At 37.5% G+C, this 24,627-nt stretch overlaps 1 protein-coding gene across 2 annotated transcripts in view; it reads left to right on the top strand.

Annotated features, from left to right (window-relative positions):
• The first annotated feature begins 1,517 nt into the window (after positions 1-1,517).
• The window catches only part of TRPC7 (transient receptor potential cation channel subfamily C member 7), a 91,222-nt gene continuing 68,112 nt past the window's right edge, over positions 1,518-24,627 (top strand). The window contains exon 1 of one of the 2 annotated variants that reach the window (XM_068698292.1): positions 1,518-1,671. In XM_068698292.1, coding sequence (XP_068554393.1) covers positions 1,655-1,671 — 17 coding nt within the window. In that variant the 5' untranslated portion in view covers positions 1,518-1,654. Of the gene's footprint in view, positions 1,672-22,569; positions 22,922-24,627 lie in introns of those variants that run through there. The other variant, XM_068698290.1, reaches the window with a different exon arrangement.

Here is a 24,627-nt window from a genome sequence, read left to right as displayed (position 1 = left end):
AGGGACAAGCCTCACCTGAGGAAAACCCCAGCCACAGTGTTCCCTACCAGGAAATATGCAGATTATCAGTGGCTGTTCTGTGATGTATCACTAGATATGTGTTTTGACTGTTCCAAGTGTTTGCCTTGACTGTAGACTTGTTCTTAATGTTAGAAATTTCCATTCAGTTGTCTGTTGTTATCAGTCTATCTGGGCTCTAATACCTTGTCTCTTTCAAGAGCTCAGGAGATACAGTGCAGAGGTTAAGGTCTTTGCTTAACGGAGGTGGAGGGAATGAACAGTATGGTAGCAAACCTTGACCAAAACACCAAAGAAGGCCTTACCTTCTATCAATGATATTTATCCAGTACAGACCAAACCAGTATCACTCCACTACTTGCATTTTGCTTGAATTTAGATAAGGAAAAAAGCTGTTTTGCAGCATTGAGGAATTATTATAACTTGATATATTCTCACCAGAATGTCATATATTCTCTCATCCTGCAATTAATCTTGTAACGGAGCAAACAATGACATAGAATTAATCAACCACTGTGACAAAAAAAGATTGTGATGGAAAGATGAACCCAGCTAAAATTAATTTTTTGAGCGACAGCTTGAAGCTCAAACAAGTGGAAAACATGGTGCAAATTGTACCTAGCTTCAAGAAAGGGATATTAATGAGAAATGCAATGGCACAGCAATACTAATCGGTTGTTAAAACAAGATCCTCCTTGGACCACTGAGTGAATATCCTCCCCTTTCCTGTAGTTTCCCTTCTCTTGGATAACACACTGGAGGGAAGCAAAAACTGTACTGCACCACTCACCTGGAGCCAACAGCAGAGCCAAAATGCCGCTGCATCAGAGGGAGCAGTTGTGTGGGTTTGTGCTCATGTGCAAATAACTGAGCCAATGTCCCCTGGCAAAGGCAGTATGATTATTGAAAATAAAAAGTGATTGAGCTTTCCTTGTATGCTCTGTTACTTGCTAGATATAAGATAAACAGAAAATGTCCCGTGAGCTACCTTTATGTCTGTAATACACTGACACCTGTCAGGAAAGGAGAGAAACCCTGGAATGCTCATGCTGGCGTCGTTCTGCAGCTGCAGACAGGACAAGCATCAAGCAAATTACGTGAAAGTCAGTTGATGCTCAGACCCTTAAGCCTCAATCCCTGCCTATAACACAGCAGACATCATCACCTTCTTATATTTAGGGATGTTTAGCTTTATATATTCTTTTATTTTATTATTTTATTTTATAAGCTGAGAAGTTTTCCGGGCTCATTATTTCCTTGAACTGTCAGAGAAAATCAGGTAACCTTTCCCCAAAATGTACGCTTTCCTCTATTTCCAGGGTTGATGGAAGTCAAGGAGCAGCCTGATAACTTCTGCCATAGACTCCAGTCTGAAGAGAAATTAACCCTCTCAGTTTACAGCTGAATTTCATCTTGAATAGCAGAAAGGGAGGGTAAGTCTCAGCTGTTCCTCATGTCCTGTCCAACTGCTGTTTATCGTTCAATTACCTCTGTTAGTGCTGTCTGAGTACCTGAAATGTTGCTGAATTCATTGCAATATTCTTACTTTTCTAAACAAGCGTTTCTGAAAATATCAGTTTTGTTGTGTGGTTTTCATTTTCCTTCCAGAGTTTAAATCTGACTGATCTGTGCAAGCATGCAGGTTCATTCAAGGTAACTTGCTAACTTTTTCATTTTTGAGCTTAAAAAGGCTGATTCCCTTTGAATCCTTTTTTTGTTTGTTTGTTTTTCCTTACAAGTGTGATTTTAAAACTAATTAATATTAAAGTTGTAACAATGATAACAACATACATAACTTCTCTTGGTTTTCAAACCCATATCAAGATTTTCAGTCTTGTTTTTAAGTAGCAAAAACAAACATAGAAATATCTTGACAATAAGTTGTCTCCTTTATCTAAGTGTATATTAGATTAATTCCCTTAATGAATATATTTAAAAAGTACTGTGAGACAGAATAATATTAAGGATCTTTAGGAAGAAAGAAATACAGTAATAAAACATTATTATAACAAAGATGTCTTGTCCTATGTCTCATTATTTCATAAGGAAACTTTATCATCAGCTGATTAATGATAATATACTTTTTCTGTGATTCCTTAGCACATCTAAAATTGGACGTTTATGTGGAGCTACAGACAGACTGTTGTGATGTACGTGTCATATATTAAGAGTGAATATTTTGAAACTTCTCCTTTACTTGCTTTCTAAGTTGTGTGGACTGCAAAAAATGCAGATCACTTAGTTGATAACTAAGTATAGAAGATAATATGGCCTCTAGAGAGTGTTAAGTCTGACTTTCGTGCAATGTTATATCTTAAGCTAGTGAGGTTTCTCTGATTGTAAAAAGAGACCTATCTTGGGTACTGTTAGTGGAACAAGCATCGTTATCAGCTTTGTGCATCTGCAGTTTTCTTCCTTCACTTCTCAAAAAATTATTGCTTTCACTGCATCTTTGCAGGATTCTTTTTGAGTGATTTTTTTTCATACATCCAATTGAGACACACAAATCTGTCCCTTACTCACCTAAGGTGGGGTGAGCTATTACAAAATCACTTCTAAATGTCATTGTCACACTATATTCACGATCTGATTCTTAAGTCAGGTTTCTAGATTAATGTCACTTCCATTCAAGCCTTCTCTATTCCAGGCAATCTGATTCAAATTACTTCAACAGCTCATTGTAGTTCATGTTTTCTACATCTTACCCTTTTAATTTTAATTCTAAATAATTAAAAGATACAAAACAACACATAAATACCAACTGAGAGTAGTACTTTAACCCCTGGATAATTCTGGGTAAAATGAAATGATTACTACTTGTGTTTTCTGAGGAATATCCAGTTTATACATCTTAATATATCATTATCCTTTTCTACACTGTCTTTGTATGATGTGACCCAGCTTCTTGCCTTAAATCTTCGTTACTTCACAAATTTCACAGGATGAGTCTGTTTTCTTTTTCTTGTATATTTATGGAAATAATGTACTGAAAATCTGAGAAGAACACTACTACAACCTAGAGCATACCTCATTCTGCTGAATTTTGCAAGAATTAAAATGGCTTTTTCCTATTTTCACTATTTCTTTTTTACTTATATATAGCTAACATTCTTAATTTTGTTTTACTGCTTAGAGTATGACAGAACAAGGAAAGTGTTCTATTAAGACACAATAATCTTATTATTTAATTGATTATAATTGCAGAAAAAATGCACTCAGTTGGATGCAGGTCTTCATACTCAAGGCTACCTCTAGATCCTCTCACCATAAATAACCTGATCTGCGAACTGCAGTAGCTCATCTTTCTTCTTCACATCTCTCCCACATTGAACCATACAGTGACATCTGCAGCTAAGCTCATCACACTGTGCTCCAAGGTTAAACACTCACAGAGCTGGGAGAAAGCAGAATTTTTTCATTCCCCATCATGGATGGGTTGTAAAGGTTTTAGCTTAAACAAATCCAGCAAAAATACTTTAAAAAAAATCTAAATTTTTAGTTGAAATTTTACATTCAAGCTTCTGTTTTGTGTAATGACTTTACAGAACACAAAAAAGGAACAGATCTGATTATAATCTTCCTGTGACTGTTCTGCCTGCTGTATTGATTTAGTTGTCTCTCCTTGTACTGGATTTTTCTCCCATGATTTTCTTCTTGTAAGAAAAATGTCATCAATTAAAAATTCTCATCTCTGCTGATTATTTTTGCAAACACCTCTTGGAATTATACTTTGGGTTTACTGTAAATCTTTTGTTTTTCAGAACTTTCTAGTACAAGAAAGTACAAGAGCTTTTTCTATACCTTTCATCAGTAGCTATGTCTGTGGTATCTGGGCTTGTGACTCAGGACAAGGTGGTAGTCATTCCTGAGCCAGTTGCTATCCTGTTTGTCTGAATGCTTTGAGGGGTTCATTTACTGGCTCAGGAATGACTACCATCTTCTAGACAATCCTCACAGTGCCTGTTTTGGGAACACCCTTGCCCGCAAGCACCTGGAGGAAAGGATCATCAGAACAAAGATGAAATAAGTTATCTGTCTGCAATCTAGAAGATCTCAGGACAACAGGCAGCTGTGGGCTCCCTGTCATCCTGACAGTATCTGTAGTTTGAAAGGAAGCAGGGAGAGAGAGAAGGACTGGGAGACCCCAGAGGAGCATGAGAAACATCTGATCTTGTCCCTTGTGGCACTGGCATATGGACCCTCATGAGTATTGGCCTTTCTCTTCTGGTTTTCAGCATATATTTGAGACTTCTGGGGACTCCCTTGCCTTGATATGCTGTTGGCATCCAGCTGTACATGTCTTCTGCAACAGATGTGCTCTCCAGATGTCCACAGATTGAACAGAAGTTGATGCAGACCAGCAGCCAGCTACACTCATGTCCAGAGGAAGAGGGTGCTGATAAAAGGCAACGCTCCAGGAATCTGTCCCAGTGCTGGCTTCAGCTGCTGCTGTTGAAGCAGACTAGAAGGTTCTGCACCAACAAAGGAGATCCTCCCCTGTACAGGAGCTTGAACACATCCTGTATGCTGGTCACCATGAAGCTGTGCAAGCGGTGGGGGTCTCAAATCTTTCAGATAGTTATAGGTTGTTGGGACAGTGGCTGAGCACTGCAGAGCCATTCCTTCAGTCACTTTCAATATCCTACCAAATATGTATATATATTTTAGAGGGAGGGGGTTCCAGATATTAATTATATATGGCATAATCCAAAGTAGTTTGTCTTTCAAAAAAGATATATTCCATGGCAAGCTTTATTTTGAAATTGGTTGTGAAATCTGGATATATCTAAATTTATTTATTTATTTATTCCTAAAAGAAATAAACACAAACCATACAATTTGTACGTAGTTAGTGCTAGGGTCCACACACAAGTTAAACATCTCCCCAGGCAGCACACAGCATGTTCTTTGTGATATTTCTCTTATCAAGCCTATTAACATTAGTACCTCCTGATCGAGTTTCCTTTTTGCTTTTTGTTGTTGTTTTCTTTTTAGGCTTATATTTCTTTTCCTTGTTGTTTCCTTTACTTGGCACTTCTCTTCCCCCCCCCACCCCTGCAGTCTGGTAGGGTGTGGTGATGGCTTTTGCATACAGGGTATAGCAGAAAGGAGACTTTTGTCTGGTTCCTCTCTTCCTCTCTTTTATAATATAATTTCAAGTGAGATAACATGTTCCTGCTGTATCTAAATGCACAAATAGTTTAAACACAATAGAAATACAAACAACAAAAACAGTTCTAGCCCAGAAATACTTCAGCGGAGTCATTTTGACTTATGACTACTGTTTTTTTTTGTTGTTGTTGTTGCCAGTCTGGACATTCCTTCTGCTGGATCTTTTTTTTTTTTCATGTCAATCATCTGCTAACAGCAACAGACTCCCATTTTAAAGAGTAGATCTTTTATCAGAAATCAACTTTATCTTCAAAACAGTTATCTTTTAAATTACTGCCATGGAAAGGATGGGAGGAAAAAGGTTTATTTTCCAAAATTTTCTCCAAGAGCTTGCCTTTTATGCACAAAGACTCTGGAAGGAAAGGCATCATTAACGCAGCATCAAAGAATCCAAAGAAAGAATAACCTTTTCTCAAAGCAGGGGTGGCTATTTAATGAACAATTCGCTTAATTTTTAGACACCTTCTCCTTTCAGATGAAAAGCAATAGAAATACATGTCAAAGAAACCAATCACGGCAAAATCTCTGTCCAATAGGCAGACTCTAATAGAAAGAGATGATAGTACAAAGGACTGAAAAAAGCAGCTCTTCTTTCTCTTTCTTTCTTTTGTTGCGAGCACAAAGATAAGTGCATGGCAATCAGATGATTTTAATGAACAATCCAGTTGTTTGGCCTGGATGGTATAATTCCAGATGCACTCTGTAGAAGTTGTTTGAATTTGAACTAGTTCCTTTCTAAATTCTCACTCAGCCGGCAGTAGTACACTGCTGGCTGTCAAGGCAGCCCCAATGCAGTGGAACTGTTTTCTCTGGAGGGTGAAGATAAAGGTGTGTGAGAGAGCAGTTGCAAGAAAAAATAGGTTTTGAAAGCTTGTTTCCTTCCATACTCTGCAGCAGTTCTGTTTTATCACAGTGTGCTGGACTGGTTTGATTTTGAGTAGGGAGTTCCATCTGCACTGAATATAACATCTGCAGTGATTATAAAAAGCCCTAAAATTTCGAGCTAAAACTTATACTGCATGCAATCAAAATCTTGGAATACAAAAACAAATATATGCTTTTTTTTTTTTTTTTCATTACACTTAACAGCTGGTTTTGGAACTATCTGTTTGGCAGGCATAATGTAGATGTGGGAGACGGACAGAAGACCACTGAGAGGAGTAATTGAGCATGATAGTACAAAGATTCAATTAGCAAGTACATAGAAAATCTTCAATGTTCAGTGAAAGTACGTAGTAACAAGATGGTTGAAGAAGTCATGTAGAAAACCTGCTTATTTTTATAGTCTTTTAAACACTTTGAAAGGTCTCTTAAACTTCTAGGCAAATATTAAAGAAATCAGTATTTGGGGACTTTTGAATTTAGCCACTGTCCTCTTTTCCCTCACTATTCTCCACTACCAAAGTCTGTTTAGCATTGTTTGAAAAATCAGGTGTACTTTGAGCTGTATTTTACACTAAGGATGGCTTTCTCTTCTTTCCATCGTCTTCAAAATCCAGACAAACATATTACATAGTGTTCAGGTTTTGCAATGACAAGAGTGTCATTAGTGTCTATGAGTTTGCAGGGATAGGAGATCTTTGGAGCTTTTAGGAGAGGAATACTTTTAAGATATTGCTTCTAAGGGAAGTTCAACTTTTATTTTTACTATTCTTTTGAGAATACCTATTTGCTTTTATCTTCTCATTGTTTTCTTTGTCTGTTTTTCTTTACTGTGACTCTTAACAATAGCATAGTACAGTAAACAGTTTTTCTTTTTAGTTCTTTGCCTTTAAAGATGCTCCCTCAGACTTTGAGCTGGTAAATGCTTTTTCTGATTGCATGGTCCTCTCTTTTCCCTAGTTTTACATATGCAGGAGATTTTGCAAATCTTTACAAACTTTCTAGGACATCTAACACTATCGCCTACAAGCCATTTCAATTATGCCTTTTTTTTTTTTTTTTTTTTTTTTTTTAAGTAAAACAAGCCAGCCCCATTTCCACCACCCTCACCCCCCCCAAAACAGCCCCACAGATAAAAAAAAAAACCTTTGCACCAAGGATCTCATGGTGTGAGAGAAATTATGAGAAATTGTTAGGTTTTTGTTTGTTTTACTTTTTTTTTTTTTTTCACAGCTATTTGTTTGTTTGTTTGTTTGTTTTTGTGCAATGAACTCTGCTTTTGGCTTAAGAAGAGTTTCTGTGTCTCCCTTAACAAGCAGAGAGGTCTACAAGGGCAGATTGGTATAGCATAGTAGTTCTTGCTGAGGACTTGCCACATTTCAAACTGTTCAGCAGCTGAAGGTTTTAGTGTCCTTGAAAAGGACTGAGCTCAGTTAGCTGTGATAAACTCTGCTAATGTGAAGGTTATGTGTGAAGTCAGACTTATATTTCTGCCTGTGCCAGAGTCAGGTTGCAATTTGGATAGTTGCTCTTTGTCCTGTCAATGAAGCATCAAAACTAACTAACTAAATATATATATATATATATATATATATACACACACAGATACATATATAATATATAGTAGTAATGCAATAATTATTCTTTAAAGAAACAGAGTTGAGTGATATCTTCAGGATTCAGAAATACATTTAAAAGTGGGAACTACATAATGCTGTGGTGACTTTTTTTTTCCTGTTTCCTGTTTCCTGTACAGAGCTGTTCTTCTAACATGCATGTTCACAAAACAGTTTTGCTAGGTCAGTCTTACAGTTAGCTCTTGGGCTTTTTGAATTTTTTTCTTTTATTTTTTTCTTTTCTTTATTTTTTTTTTTTTGTCTGTTGTTCAGCAATCCTTTTTTCATTGTTATAGTGAGGGTTTTGATTTCTAATTTAAGCCAGTTTTAATTTCCTTCTTGGCTAGATTTGAAGGGGATCTATTAATACAGTCCATTTCCCCAGAGAAACTTGATGGATATAGCTTTTGTAACATTGCATAAATTAGAAATATTTCCTCTTTATTACTTTGTGTAGCTGTTTCATTTATTAGCTTATGTTGTGGAGAAAAAAAATCTTTGAATCGGATTCTCTTTTACTTGCACGTAATTTACTCTGAGATGTTTTGGTTTATTGATTTCAGAGTTAGCTTCTAATATGTCAAGGGAGAGAATTAACCATATAAGGGAAAACACGTATTTTGATATTGTATGAATCTATTTTTGTTTTTACTTAGCTCATAATTTCAGCTTCAGCTCTTGCTATTGCTTTTGTGTGACATCCAGAAAAGCCTTATGCCAGAATATCCTCTATATTAGGTGTTTTGGAAGAGACAAATAAGCGCTGGCATATTTCTAAAACTTAGTTGCCTTGAAAAGGGTGATCAGACTAGCCTTATCTAAAAAACATAAGCATTGTGCTTGTAGCACATCTCTGAGGTCATCTGAGATTTTCTGTGAGAAATTGAGAGATCATTTGTGCCTTTGCTGCATCTGATTCCCAACACTACAGTAGGAGGAAAAAAACAAGCATAGCCATGTGCTTGTGTGCTTGGCATTCAGCTAACAGACTTTACACAAGGGGCAACTCCTTCCCCATCCCCCCCAAGAAAAGACCAAAAATTCTGATGTTGTCTACAACCCTCATGCATCAGTGAGAGCTTGGATTTCATCTCATGAAGTCAAAGAATAGCTGACTGGGACACGCATGTGAAGTTTGGGACTTTCTTTGGTGGATTTTTTTTTTTTTTTGGGGGGGGGGGGGAGGGGAACAGGTGCAAGAATGGTTAACTTCCAATTTGAGAGCATTGATTTGCAAAGTTAAGCAGCACCTTAAGGGAACATCTTAAGGCTCTGCCACATTCTGTGCAAACCTTGTAGTCCAGCTGTGTAGAGGATAGGGACCTTGTTTGAAAGTCCCTGTCTCCTTTATATGCAGGTTAGATAACAAGTCAGAAAGTAGTTTATGTTATCTATATATAATTTTGCATATAATTATTACACATACTTAATTGCACACATTCCCTCTGTCTCTGGGTGAAATACATATATTGTGTGTGTGTGTGTGCATGTACACATATATATACACATACACACACACTCAGGGTTCAGAGATCAGGAGTGGAGCCCCCAGAAGTGGGTTTCTGTCACTGACTGTATGTCTGTGTTTCTCTGCAATGCTGGGAGGAGTAGGGAAATGCCTGTGCCTGAGGAGGCTGAAGTGAGACTGCAAAAACATCTTCATTAAACTCTTTTGTGTGTCTGTCTTTAAATATAGGTTTTCTGTATGCAATTTCCTATATTGGTTTATAATAAGGAACAGTTTTCATGTCTGCTGCACTACAAACTCCTCCATCTATCAGTGACTCATCTGGCTGTTCAGCACAAAGAAACAGCCTGTTTTTAAAATCCATTTGTATATAGAGCTGACAGAGACTTGTCAATGTTTGAAACTTTCTCATCATGAAAGTTTTTTTTCTTTTTTTTTCATTTGGCTGCCACTAGCTTACAATATCATTCCTCACCTTTTAAGACTAAGAAAAACTAACAAAGAATGAAAGTACAATGAAAGTGCTTTTTTATTTTTATTTTTATTTTTATTTTTTTTAAGGTAAGAGGAGTGAGGTAAAGTTTCAAAGTTTACTTTTTCTTTTTTTTTTCTATTGCTGCCACACAGTCTGTTCACACTTGGCTGATGGTTTTCCCCGTTCTGTGTAAACAATGTGATCTGCACTTACAGTTTGATTCATTTCCATAGCCTCATTTGTGAATGTTATCTCACAAGGAAAAGCCATCAATTATGCTGCTGTTTAATTTACTTTTATTGGACTACAATAGTAGAAATGGATGCTTATGTTTAGAATTCATTATTCAGAAAATTAATCTTTTTTTACACTTTCAATAAATATGAGCAATTGCCCAACTCTTTCAATTTTATTGCTGCAGCTTTCAGGCTCCCTTTGCAACGAGTTCAGTTCTGCTATTTATCTCAAGGTGGCAAGTAAGTGTGAAATCCTTTTTATTTTATTTTTTATTTTTGTGCATTTGCTTGATGATGACTGCATGTGTGTCAGGTATGTTCCTAGCACAGAAACCACAACCCTACAGGTAATTTCATAACCAAGTAAACCTTGCTTACACCAGTTAGCATGAAAACCCAACCCGTGCTGTTAGAATCTTTTGCAGCTCATTTTTCAGCTTAAAATTTGTCTAGATTCAGTAACACTTCAGATGTGGGAGCTCATGCTTCTTAAATACTGTTAGATTGTCTCTTTAAAGTTTTAAAAACTTCTTTCTATTGATGGTTAGCTTAAGGCATACATAATTAACAGTAAATGACCAGTAAACAATTTTATTAAGGTAACAAGTAACTGGGCGCTTTGCAGAGAAAATTTCTGTAACATATTCTGGTTATTTATTGTGATACTGGGAGGATCCTGCAGCTCCATTGCATGGTAGTGTACCACTGGCAAGTTTTACAGGCCTATATTACAGACTCTAAATCTAGAGGCTGCTTTTCTTATATATTTGTCTCCAAGACTAGACTGATACATGCCAGACACTGTTTAGGGCATTCTCCTGCTGTCACTGAAGTGAACAGCAAAATGAATATTCCTCATGTTTTACAGAAAATGTGTGGGTGGCAAGAATAACATAAATGACACATCAGGTCTATTAAAGCAGAGGCTGACGTTGGTAGCAAACTGTTGTTAAATCATGTCAGAGAGAAGCTTTGGAAATTACTATCATGTGTTGGCATTTTTTTTTTTTTCTCCATTCCACACGCTCTTATGGATCATGAATTTTGGGCTAGGATTCAGCAAGAATCAGGCTGCTTTTAATAAATAAATAAATAAATATATATTGCCTTCAGAGGGCCCTGTGGTAATTGGGAAAGCGCGGTAATGGTCCAGGTATCCTCTTGACAAGAAAGTGTCATCTTCTGTCTGCATTTGGGATAGATGCGACAGACTGCTGGACCTCATCCACCTCTGTAGCAGCCCAGTAAAATACCCCTGCAGCCTGACTCAAGTCTAATGAGATTCATCTCCGCTTTTACACACCTCAGAAGCTCACCAGGATTGTAACAGGGCTGCTGTATGTACACAGCAAGGTGTTGGGTTGATGGGAATGCCAACCCAGTTGTTTGTGCAAATGTCAGGGAGATTCATGGTCTCCTTTCTTACCCTTCTTCAAGAAAAAATTTAATAAAATGACTGAAGTCTGTGAGAGAAATTAAATTAAACAAAACTAAAAAATATTTAAATATTTTAATATTTAAATATACTTGGTATTAACTCACTAAAAAGATATTTAAGTACTAAAAAGATAATTAAAGCTAAAAATATATATTAAAAATATTAAAATATTTGAAGTTACCAGGTGTTAACTCACTGGTAGAACATTGATATTAAAGACAAAAAAAAAAAAAAAAAAAAAACTTCAGTTCTTTAGTTCAGAAATTAAGGTGTGTGGTTTCTAGTTTTGTTTAGGTTTTTGTTTGTGTTTTGTTGTTGTTTTTAAATAGCACTAACCTGTAGTGGAGTGTTCTTTTGAACGTTTCCATTGCCGGGATGGTGCTGAACATGATGGGGGAAATTGTTTGAAAGGAAATGAAATGCTAATTATACCTAAAAATGGCAGCGTCTGTTCCATCTGCATAATCTAACTTGTATGGCTGTCAATAAAATGTCAAACCTCTAAACAGGCAAGTCAAGTATTTATGAAAATAGACTTGCCTTACAATTGTAAATAGAGCAAAAATCTTTTAGGTCTGAACAGAAGACATACCTTGGACCAGTCAATTCCTTTGCTGGGACCCAGAACAACAGTGGGACAGGCACTGCTTGAACAGTATATGGGAAGGAAAAACTTTTTTATTCACTAGGGAGTTAGTATTGCATTAGAAACTGCTTCGGACTTGTCTAGGCTCACTTTACACAATGGGTATTGTCAATCATAGATAATCCTTGAAAATTAAGTATTGATCTCTTTTTCTTCTTATGTATAGCAGCAGGAAAAACTGTCCCCATGCAGCTGCTCCTGCTCAGGTTACCCTTTTAAAAAGCACGGTCCATTTGAGTAGCCCCCCTTCTGTGTCTGTATGTTAGCCAACAGTTCCCTGTTGGCTTACCTTTTTGTCTTCAGCTGTAAGTGTAGGTCACCTGGCTGCCATGCAGTATGTTCCTTATCTGGAAAACCACAGGTCCTTGCATGTAACTTCACAGTACGCTCTATTTGTCTGTCTTGTAAGAAAGTTCATTTTGTTGGAATAATGAGTGGCCCAGCTGCTCTTCTGACATCAGCAGTACCAGCAGCCCTTCTTATACCCATCCTGGGCAGCCCATATCACTCTTTGTGACATGGCCACCTCCAATGTTCTGTCTGCTGTGACACAGCCAGGGCAGGTGCCCAGAGTTAGTGCTGTGCTCTGAGGTGTGACACACCTTCCACCATGTAAACAAGAAGAAGAAATATAGATATCATTAAAAATAAAAAAAACAATAACCTCTTTAAAATTAATAAATCCCAAATAAATAAATAAATAAAGCTCAACCAACACAATACTGGAGAAATTAAGTAGCTGTTGCAGCATTTTAAAAAACAGTAGTTCATCAAATGTTAAATGGCAAACAAAAACAGGTTCTATCCACTGCCCAATATTGAAGACTTATGTGGTACTTGCTGCTGAGATTTATGGGTTTGAAGGCTAAACCTTGGAAGAAAAATGCTTATTACTGAAGTAAAGTGATGGAAGGTTCATACCTTAGAATTAAAGACATGTTCCACATGTCCTTACCATATCACAACTGCATCCACAAGTGGCTGGCCGTAGGTGAGGAAATGCTTTTTCCTCACAACAACAACAAAATAAAAAATGTTAGGGTGATGGAGCACACTGGCCCTAGTTGCCCAGAAGGTTGTGGAGTCTTCTCCTTGTAGATACTGAAAAGCTCTAGTGACCCTGCTTGAGCAGGTGGCTGGAGCAGATGAACTTCAGAGGTCCCTTTCAACCTTAACCCATCTCTGATTCTGTGAATGCAAAATATGTGACCTAAAAAAAAAAACAAACAATATTTATAAAACTTTTTCTTCATTAATTGCATAGTGGTTATGAGTCGTCTCTCGTCTTTATGTATTTTGACTCATTTTTCTGTTCAGCCAAGAAATTCATTTGCTTTTCATTCATATAATGAATAACACTGAACTGTTTATATGAGTTTTTGCCCAGAGCTAGCTCAGGGTTTTCATACCTAGAGCCAGCTTGTTTCTGTCCTCTCTGTAACTCTGCCTGACTCAAGCCTTTCAGACTCCAGAGCAGTCCACAGGATTGCATGTCCTCAAAAAAATCCTCTTGTCACTGTAATCACGTCTTAAGAGGAATCTGAACTTCGTATGCTTTCCAATCCCTCCATGTTTTCAATAGGATATTTTAAAAGGGATGTTTTTTCTTTCAGTTTCAAGCACCATTAAGAGGCTGCCTGTGGAGTTTTGCCTCATCTCTATGTGCAGATACTGCTGCTAGTTTATAGGAACACTTTTCTCCTTCTCTGATAGACATATTTATCATTTGAAACATGATTAGGAAACTGCAGGGTTTATTTTTTCCTTTAAAACACTTAATTTTTACCCTTAAGGAACAGAAACCCATCACTTACATGTAACATTCTAAATCCCTCTTTTAATAGGCATGCTGTTTTCTCTTTTATTAGGTAACTACTTCACCATCTCCAAAATATCCATGTTTCAAGATGAAAAAGCCAATTTCATTTTGAGCATTTTCTTGTTTCTGTATACAGTCTTCTTTTGTAGATTCTCCTCACCACTTTCATCTCTTCCAATCATTCTGAATAGATAGAAATTCACCAGCAGCACTTAAATTCAAAACAAAATAAGCTCTAGGAGGGAACAGTTTTATTTTTCTTAGGCAACACATAATTATCCACTCCTCATTTCATGTGGAATTTATTTTCCTATTAGGCTTTCAAGGGGCTGCAGCTGTATCCTTCCCTTCAATCTCCCCAAAATACTCCCATGCTGGATTTGCTTTCTGGTCATTTTAGCAAACCAATTTAATAGGGGAGGGGGAAACAAAAAAAAAAAAAAAATATATAAAAAGGACTAAGCTGCCGTTTCTGGGAATGAATCCCTCTGATAATACACCTAAACAGGGAGAGCCCCAGGGAAGAGCAGACCTAAATTTTGGTCATCTCTTTGTCTTCCTAAGCATCTTCATTGGGAACCTTAGTCTACAGGCACAGTCTCTCCTTTTTACCTACAATAGCTGAAGAGCTGGTTCTGTACCCAACACAGCAGGTAGTAAAGTGTTTTTGCCTCAGGAAGTAGCAAGCCTGTAGTAGTTCGGACTTTCCTTGCTGGGTAGCAAGATGAAGTAGGCAGACTGGTGACTAGGGAGGTACATGTTTATTCAGGATTTCTGCTTAAATGAATGGAAATGATTGATTTGGGTGGAATAGTATAAGTATGAAGCATGTATGACCCCATAAATTTCATGCTTTGGGCTTATTGCTTTAATTTGGAGAGAAAATTAAAAAGGAGCCTAATGAGAAGCCTCATATATAATCAAAACAAAGCAGGTTAGAGGAGCATAAAACAACCTGCTCCTCTAAAAGCAAAGACTAGTGGAAAAAAATAAAAATTGCTATCAGACACTGGGAAACTAAAGCCTACATTGTCAGATTATCATCTACCTGACCTGTGGCTGAGAAAAAGGATTCTTCTTTCATTTTTTTTCTGCTCATTCCACAAATGCACCAGTCTTTTAACCTTCCTGCATAGTTTTGGCACTGTTTGAAGAGTAAATAATGTATCTGATCTCTAAGTCAGGCCTAATGGCATCAGAAAAGAAAATAAGGGACACAGAGAACCTTCTTTTCACCATGGTTTCAATGGCCAAAATTTTATTTTATTTTTTTTCCCCCAAATAAATGTCTAGTTAAAAAAGAAGAAAACATTCTCCTAATTGTGTCCTTTAGCTGGTGTCATCCCTTTCTGCGGGGAAGGCTGTGCATAGCAAAGATGTTAAAAAAGATGTTAAATAACCACAGGTGTGTTCTAGAATGAATTACTGTTCTGGTCACAGTGTGCTATATTTTATGTTGCCTTATACTCAGCACACTGCATTTTAGAAATGATGTTTCTATTTTTTTTTTTTTTCTTTTAAGTGTGCTAGTCAATCTTCCTTTGCTCAAAACATTTGCGTGTTTTTCACCTATCAACCACCAAGTCAAAGTTTCTGAAGGTTCAGTCATCAAGAGTCTTAAATGTCACAGTTGATTACTACATAGATTAGAAATCACAGTATAAACACGATGTATTTATCCTACCCGTTAGGTTCACAAAAATATGACGTGAAATCCAGAATGTGAAAGACCAGAGAGACTTCCAGATCCTTCAGCACTGCTTGAAAAGTATGTAATGTTCTTGCCACCTTTTTGTGATAGCATATCATGTCTGTTTGTAAATCTGATTTTCTTGTATCCTTCCTTGCAAAATAGGAGCATGCCAAGTATAACTGTAAGTGACTCACAACTCTACTTGCCATAGTGAAATGAAAGACCTATTTTGCCTGACTCTCAAAGGTGACAGTATTGACATTTTGTTTTTATCTTGAAACAAAATGTGCAGTTTCAAGGGTGCTCGAATTATGCTGCCTTCAAAATAAAGTGTATTGTACATTTCAAATGCTCCGAGGGGCTCATTCACAAAGTTAATTTCCTAGAAAACTAAAAAGCAAGAAATATGTTTTCCAGGCACGTGAGCAAAAGAAAGTACATTGTACTACCCCTGGGTAGTAAATGCAATAGAACAGAAAAAATTTGAAGTCAATTGGCATGCACGCTGATTAACTGCAATGCATAGCCTGGACTAATATTAGTCAGATTATGTTGGCCCCCAGTTGAACTGATGCTGAAGGATTTTGTAGAGTATTTAACCCCTTCATCCTCAGGTTGCTAAATAGATGCCAAAGAGCTGTCTTGTCTTTGGTTTGGTTGGATACTAAGCAAGAACCTTAGTGATACCCATATGTGGATTATTACTAATAATCACGACATTTTAGAGGTGTAAAATTTCACACCTAAGACGCCTGAGTAGATGTGTGCAACACAGTGTCTGAACTGTTATGTTATGGCAGAGTTAAAAAAAATAAAAATTTTGTGCTGAATCTGATGCTTCCCATTTCTGAGAGCATCCTGTGGCATACTGGGATATGTACTTCAGGTTCATTCTGCACATTGCTTGTACTGAATCTGTGATAGAACTATAGATGATGAGAAGGTTGCAACTTCTTAATCCAAATATAAGAACCCATTGTGAGCTTAAAACACCTATTTCTGGGCTCTCTTCATTTCAGCGGGGACTGAATTGAAAGTGATAACCGATAGCTTATGTAATTGAAGCATTGAATTAGAGTACAAAAGATGAGGCAAAGGAAGAGGACAAGCTCTGTTCCTTTCTTGAGTTTTTCTTGTCCAAGACGGAGCAAGCAAAGGCAGTAGCCAAAATAGAAATAGGAGTTTAAGACAAGTAATGGATTTCTAGCCTTCAGAAAGAGATCTGAAGTGAATTTATCTTTAGTATTTCTTCACTTGTGGCATGTAACACAATTCAACCTAGGAAGCTAGGTATCATGTATCTAATACTAATAACTATTTAAAGTAGTCTTCAGATTAATGTTTATGTAATACCTACTTTGCAAGGGTGTTTTCCAGACAGAGTCATCCAGAGTTATCTCACTGGACAAATAAACTTGCCTTTGAAAGAAAAATAGTCTTTGCTAAATTAGGAAATATAACCAGAAAGCTATCAATCTACTCCCTCTCAGTATTATATTTTATTTTATTTTATTTATTTATTTTTAATCACTGAAGGTAAGGACTTTAAGTACATCTGAAGTTCACAGCCTACCTATCACAACATGGATATTCTTTATTATAGTATTTCAGAAGGCATAGAAAATGTCTATTTTTTTGCAAACTATTTCTGGTCATTGACAAAAGAGGATGCCTGAATGCTTTTAGATGATAACAGTTGCATGAAATGAATCCTCAGCCTTTGAGTCATCCTAAACACATTTCAACATTTCTGATTCTTTTCTCACACTGCCAAAATTTACATAAGTGTAAAAACGTGTTTCAGATGTTCTGAAATTGTTTTTCAACAAAAGACTGAGATCCTCAACCCCCTTCCCACCACCACCTTGATACACTCATGAGTGAAGATTTTAAGAAGAGAAATACCTTATTCACTCCACAATAAAGCAGATTAATGTGAATCTGCTCAAGTTTTGGAAAAGGTTTTATTTGTGTAGTTTGTCCTGAGGTTTGCTTCAGGTTCTGCCCTCAATACCACATATAGACTATTAATTCCTTTTTAGCATTAATGTGTGGGAAAGCTGCTAGTGTTGGTGACAAAATGAGCTTCCCTCTTTGTAGTGAAGATGTTTGGAGGATTTGAATTTTTCATAGACATCCCCCATATCCCCATCTTGTAATTACCAGGATCAAGAAATTTCCCAGCTTTGCTGGGATGCAACCACAAGCCAGTTCCATTTTGGCACACCATTACTACCATTATATTTGATTTATGCATGTATCAAACCAGTGGACACTTAAAAATACTGTTAATAGAGTCACTGAAAAATGTCTCATGAGCTAGTCACATTTCATAGCACAATGATGATATTAATGCAGACTTTGCTAAAAAGAGCTAAGTCATATAGACAAAAAAAAAAAAAAAAAAAAAAAGTATTTTGTTTTGAAATACCAGAAGCTGAGAAGGGTGCCAGTGAGAAATTCTGTTTTAGCTTCTGGGAGAAGCTGAGGAAGCTACTGTAGTCTACTGTAGATGCTTTTCTTGTCTAATACTCTCACAGTGTTCACCATATGTGAACCTGACAAAGCCAATGTGGACACTGGCAGAAGGATTGTGTTGTCTCATATTTTCTTTCCTTATATTTTCTTCTGTCCTGAAAAGGCAGCATGAGACAAGGGGCCCACAAATCCAAGCTGCATGCTAAAAACAATAGAATGTAATATGGAATACCTATTCTTTTGTGGATATTGTTTGAAGGTCAGAAAAATTGTTAGAGATAAAAGATCAAAGACAGAAGGCATGAGTTAAATACAGTGCCTATGGAGCATGTTAACTTCATTCAGACTGTGAACAAGGAATTTACTAGTGGTTTTCTTAACTGAGCTGGCATCTTTGCTAGTTTTCACTTTTGTTCTATCAATGAGTAGATACATTATGTGAAGCACTTTGGAAAATGTCTGGCATTTCTCCAGGCTAAATTTGGTGCACTTACTAAATCTTTCTGTCATCAGCTTGTAGTGCTGGACCTGCCTACCCAAAACCTTTATCTTTTCGATTCCTCCTGTTGATTTTAAAGAGAACAAAGAGGGACTGTGGTCTCCCATATGAAATTGTTAGTTACTTTGGGAGTTATTTTCTTCAGGTACTGAGATTGATGTGTGTATGAACTGATCCTTTATCACTGTCTTTATCTTAAAGTGAAAAGACACCATTGCATGATCTCTATCTCTCTACTGCTGCTCAGACTTTACTGTTTCCAAGCATAACTGCTTTTGGCTAGTTACTGACAGTCCTGGACAACAGTTTCTACCAACATTTTTTGTTTCTGAGAGATCTTAAATAACTATTTGCCAATTTATGTTATTGAGATTAAAAGTTTTTGAAGTACTGCTGGGAAGTTCACCTTCAGCTAGCTTGCATTAGCTGATAACTCTGAGAGTACTGGCATCACACCAGCATCCATAAGCAACTGTGTTTTAGACAAGCTTGGTCTGGTGATAACACTGTTTACAATAGTGCTTCAGAGAGGAAGAAAGGCCAAAACAAAGTTAGGTTCAGAAGTGTATTTTCAGATGTTGTCTTTCAGGCCCAGGAAAAGTAGGATACTTTAGGACATACAGGCTGCTAACTGCAAAAGTTGACAATATCGGTGCTTAAGTGTACTGCCTTGAGTGTCACCAATACAGCTTGAACCCTCTGTGTTTCCAAGTATTAAAGTGAAAATTTAATGGAAACACTGATTTCAAGGGCTAAGCTTTTCCATTTTATAACTTGGGTTATTACCTAAGACTTTTTTAAACTAAAGTAAAATTGAATGAAGTTGATTATTATCTGTCATACATTGTGTATTGTTTTCAGTGCTTGAAAATTGAGATGGAAAAGCTTATTTTAGACAAGCACAGTTAATTTTGGTTCTGTTTTTTGGCCTCTTGAAATGCTTGAAGGAATTGAAAAGCTATCCCAAAATGTTATCTGATTTTCCCTGTAAAGAGAGAAAATGTGAAGAGTAGCTCCCAGGAGCTTGTCTCTGCATGAAACTCATCAGAATCACACTGGCCATAGTGAAGACTTGCAAACTCCTGCTTGTCAGCCTTAGTGATAATCCCTGTGGGAGTTCAGAGCTACTCTGAATTAACCTGCAACAGTGAGCTACTCTAAATTACCCCTGATGAAAAGTGGGAGTGGAGAAAAACAGCTTTGATATCATGCTTCTATTCTCTGATTGCTTCAGCTATCTACAGGATAAGTATGGCACAGCTGAGGGTTTGGAATGCCACTGGTAGAAGTTGTGTTCACCTCTTATGAGGCATCAAGAATACAGTATTTTAGAAGAACTAGGAACAGTGCATACTTCTGGGGGTTGAAAAGTCAAATAATATTCTTGTGCTCAAAATCTGAACCAGAAATGAAAGGTTAGTGTAGACATATCATTTCACATGGAATGTCTGTTCTTCAAAACATGTTTAAATATTACTTTTAAAATATGATAATATTTGCATTTATTTTCCACTTTGAAATGGCTTTATATTTACAGATTACAATCTAGAATCAGATAATGAAAGTAAGCATGAAGTAATTTTCTGTCATAGAAGCAAAAATATCTCCTTTGATCTATAATTAATTGATGGTGTGTTTTTTGTTTTTTGTTTTTAAAGTTGTAATTTTATAATGGTTTATTTTTGTTTTGCATAGAAAAAAAAAAAAAAAAAGCTGAGATTTCTCATAATGTTTTTGTTCTTACACAGAATATCTAGTTTTATTTTATGTCCTTTTCCCCTCTTGAATATTGAGTGTTTTGAGATTTTTACTCCAAGAGATGGGTAGCTTATTCTTCCATTTAAGGGCTTTTATTTCAGCTCTTCAATGTGTGTATTAATTCTTGCTAAAATGAGCTAAAAATCAGTCATATGTTGATTTTCTTTATGGACAGTGTTTTAGGGCATACTCTTATCCATACTCTTATCCATAGGGATACTTGAATGGAAATAAAAATATGGGAATGTCATTTTGTAATAATCACACAATTGTATTCTTTTTTTTTCCTATTCTTTTTTTTTTTTTTTTTTAATTTGTGAAGTTCTTTCTCTATATGTATTTATTTCATTTTACAAAGTACAGAAAGATTTCTGTAATAACAAATGTAAAAATTCTTTATTATGTAATTACAGTAAAATCATTTTTCCTTGAAATTACAACAACTTACAGAGGAACAAAAAGATGAACAGAATGTTATGAAAAATTGGGAAGGTCTGGAAAGGAAATAAATAAATAGCATAGATAACTCTACCAGGACAAAAATAAATAAGTAAATGTTATATTGGAAATATTCTCTTGTTGGTCATTGGTTTCTATATCATCTATGATCAAGAAAAATATTACTTGACTAAATGCTTCTGAATTTGTCTTGTTATATGATACTTCTGGAGGGAATAATATTTAATTGAGATATAAGTAATTCAGAAGACATCAGTTGAAATGTTAAGATGGGACATCTTTGTGAGAGTAAGACATATGTTCTGACTTTTAAATGCAATTAGAGTGGAATACAGAATGAGAAGGTATCATGGGGGAAAATGTCCATAGGGATTTTAACCAAACATATTTTGGAAATGTGCAGGAAGTGTTGCATAAAATCTGATTAGAAAAGACAGCAGAGGGAAAGGATTCAGAAGGGAAAAGGGAAGTGTTGAATACTAAATTAATACATGCTCAAATGTAAGAGTGTCCATCTGGCAACTCACCCTTTACCTGTACCTGGAGGAGAAAAGAAACAATGATTTTTTACATCTAAAACATTAGTAGAAACAAGCAACCACTTAAAAACACAAATAGGGTAAAGAGAGTTAGGAAGAGTCTAGAAAGCTTATGTAAAGTTTGGGAAGATACAATGGAACTGGAGATGAACTGAAAGGTAAGGTATGGATTGTACAGGGCAGGGGTTAATAAGGCAATTGTAAGCATGTAGCCTTTCACAGACTTCTGCTGAGATATGTTTAACAAGGATACAGCTGCTGTTGTATAAATGAAAATGAAAGAAAAGTTGTTGCACTCTGATATTTCTGACTCCTAGCATGACCCTGACCTGCAGAATCAACAGAATTCAGACTGTAAAGAACAGATGATAGTACAGACGACAGCTCTATTCTTCATATTTGTGATACAGTCACATGCATGCATGTGTGGCTTTGGATATGTGCTCAAAGTAATATAGTGAATAAGTACGGGTTTGAGCAGGTGCTTAAAGTTAAGTATACATTCAGTTGTGTTGAATGAGAGTCTAAGCTAACATGGAGAAATTTAAACTTTTTTTTTAAACATATATCTGAAATTTGCTGAAGTTTATCATCATAATTTGATGTGAAACAGGACATACCACGTGAGGTGGGCTGGTTTATGTGGTAATTTCACTGGAGTGTATTAGGTGATGGGGATACTTGTGTCTCTGTAGCAAGGGTCAGATGGGAACAGCACTGATGGGGAAGGACAATAAATGTCATGGCCTTGGATGGACCCATATGGCTGGCATTAAATGGGAGATGGTGGAAATATCCTGGGAGGGGTTCCAGTGAACATGTCGGCTCTTACCATTCAGGAGAGAGTCCAGAAGGCTGCTTTACACAGGGATCCTGGGTACAGTCTGAAGCTGTTGTTCTGGTGGCCCTCCTCTGTCAGGGGAGAGAGGGGATTGATTGCATTGATTGTTTTGTTTGTTTGTTGGTTTCACTTTCTCCCTCCTCCCTTACTTCCCCCCATCACATACACACACTTCCTTGGGCGGTCCCCCTAAGAGACAAGCTGTCTAAAGACAGAAAACCGATCTCAACCTGTGCCCGGGAGACGGAGAAGCAGAGGGGGTGGCACAGTCAAATGAGGCAGACGTGCAGCGTGTGAGAGGGAGAGACCCCAGCAGAGCCCCCCGCCCAGCTGGGCCGGCCCAGAGGCAGCTCTGCCCTCTCCAGCAGGGCTCTCTCGCCACGCCTCCGCTAGGGCAGCCCTTGGAAGGGCGCGAGGGCACTTGCTGAGCTCCGGACGAGGAGGGGGCTCCCTGAAAAACAAACAGACAAACAAACAAAAAAAAAAACACACTGAATCCACACCTACAAGAGGAGGACGGCGTGGGAAGGGAGGGAGGGCGGGGAGGACAACGCAACCCACATGCCAACCTCGCAGCAGCAGGCTCTTCCACCGGGAAGCGAATCCACGGCTCTCCCGGGGAGCTCTGCCCCAGCCGCGCGGAGGGGATGAGGATGAGGAGCCGCCTTCATCGAGCCGCCAGCGGCTGCAGCAGCGTGGACCGCTCCCGCCCCGTCCGGCACGGCTGAGCTCTGCTCCAGCACCACGGACAGCTCCAGTTCAGCACCACGGACAGCTCCCTTTCAGCACCACGGACAGCGCGGCCATGGGGGGCCGCGCCCGCGCAGCGCCGCGCAGCGCCCCGCGCCTCTAGGGTGAAGCGGACCCGGCCCCGACGCGCACATGTAAGCTGCTGCACCTAAGCCGAGAGGCTAGGAGCTCCCGGGCTCTGCCTCATCCAGAGCCGGCTCGATTTTCGGTTCGTCTGAGAAGCGCCCTGGCTCCAGTGCCGGCCCCTAGTTGTGCTCCGGGAAGTTTTGTTGGGGTTGGACATGTCTCGGTGCAGCTTGGTTTCCTACGAGCCTGGGTCTGGGCTGGTGCTGAGCGGGGTGGGTGGCTGTGGATAAAATCGGTTCGGCTTTCTAGCCTTGGAATTTGTGCAAATCTGTTTGGTCTTGGTGTACCTCGAAAGGGCTTGGTGTTTGTTGCTGGCCACATGGTTTGGAGCCATGCTGTTGTCATCTCTTGTAGCTGGGTGATTTTTTTAAAAGGGTTTATTCTTCCTGGAAATAGTTTGACCAATACAAAAGGAGGAAAAATGACAGGTGTTAATTTTGGACATTGTATCATGCCTGTTTCAGCTTGCTGGGTCTGAGTGTCAGGAGTCTTTCTCTCTATATTTTTTTCCAGTCATATTAAGTATCAAGCAAATAAATATCAGGTAAAAAGGGTGCAGCAATAGGGGAAAATGAAATACACTGACAACTGAGATTTTCATTTCTTTTCAGACCCTTTTCTTTCTCTTTTTAATGGAAGAATTTGTTGAAATTCAGCATTACAGTGCCCCCTGCTTGCACAATTAGAAACAATTTTCATTGCTGTCATCAGTAGTAAAAAATTATGAATGAACAGGTATTCCTCTGTTGTGTTCTGGGTGTGATCTAAGACTGACTTTTAAAGTGCTTCAACAGTGAAGATAAATCATTCCTAGTTCAACTAGCCAGATTTTTGTTTTAAAGGACAGATTCTCTTCATGATAGTTCATTTGGTGGCTAAAAATGTTAATGAATGGACAGCTGGAGGTAATGTAATAGTAGACTTGATTTTGATATATCTCATAAGAGGTCTATTATACCTTTGCAATAATCAGTCATTTTCACTACTCTATATGAAGGAAAAATAAGGAAGGGGAAAAAAAAAAAAAGTACACAGTAAATAGATTATAAAAACAAGAGGAAATTTAACACAAGAACCAAGGTGATTATTTCACAATCTCTTTTGATGTAAAAGACTTGTGTTGGTGAGTGACTTTGCTTTGGAAAGGGAAAGAACATGCTTATTTTTAGTTTGTGAGGAGAAAACAGCTAAGAAGTGGTGGGTGTTTCTGTTTATTTTGTTGTGGTTTATTATTATTATTATTATTATTATTATTATTATTATTATTATTATTATTATTATTATTATTATTATTATTATTATTATTATTATTATTATTATTATTTTGGTTTCATTTTTGTTTTTCTGTGAAAGATGTCTGGTAAGAGTCAAATTCCATTTCCTTTTTTTTCAAGCCACAGGGAAGAGTTGGCTCCCTTCTACTAGACTTCAGAGAAGACATGAAAATTTACGTGTCAATAAAGCTTTAGTTCTCTCTCAATGTTTTGGGGGTATTAGCCTCAGACCTCATGCTTCATGACAAGAAGATTATGAGAGTGTTAGTGTGTGTCATTCATCAATGTCCTTTAATGATGTGAAAGACTTTTTTTTTTTTCTCTGCCTGAATGTATCTCACCATAGCATTTATCAAAGGGATTTCAGAAGGTGTGGCTTTGCTGTCTGCACCTGTACTTCCACAAGTAAAGAGGCCTCTTTTCAGAGACTGACCTTGAAA

Source organism: Anas acuta, chromosome 14, assembly GCF_963932015.1.
Source record: "Anas acuta chromosome 14, bAnaAcu1.1, whole genome shotgun sequence".
Classification (NCBI taxonomy): domain Eukaryota; kingdom Metazoa; phylum Chordata; class Aves; order Anseriformes; family Anatidae; genus Anas; species Anas acuta.
The sequence above is the reverse complement of the archived record's forward strand: the minus strand, read 5'-3'. Positions and strand labels throughout refer to the sequence as shown.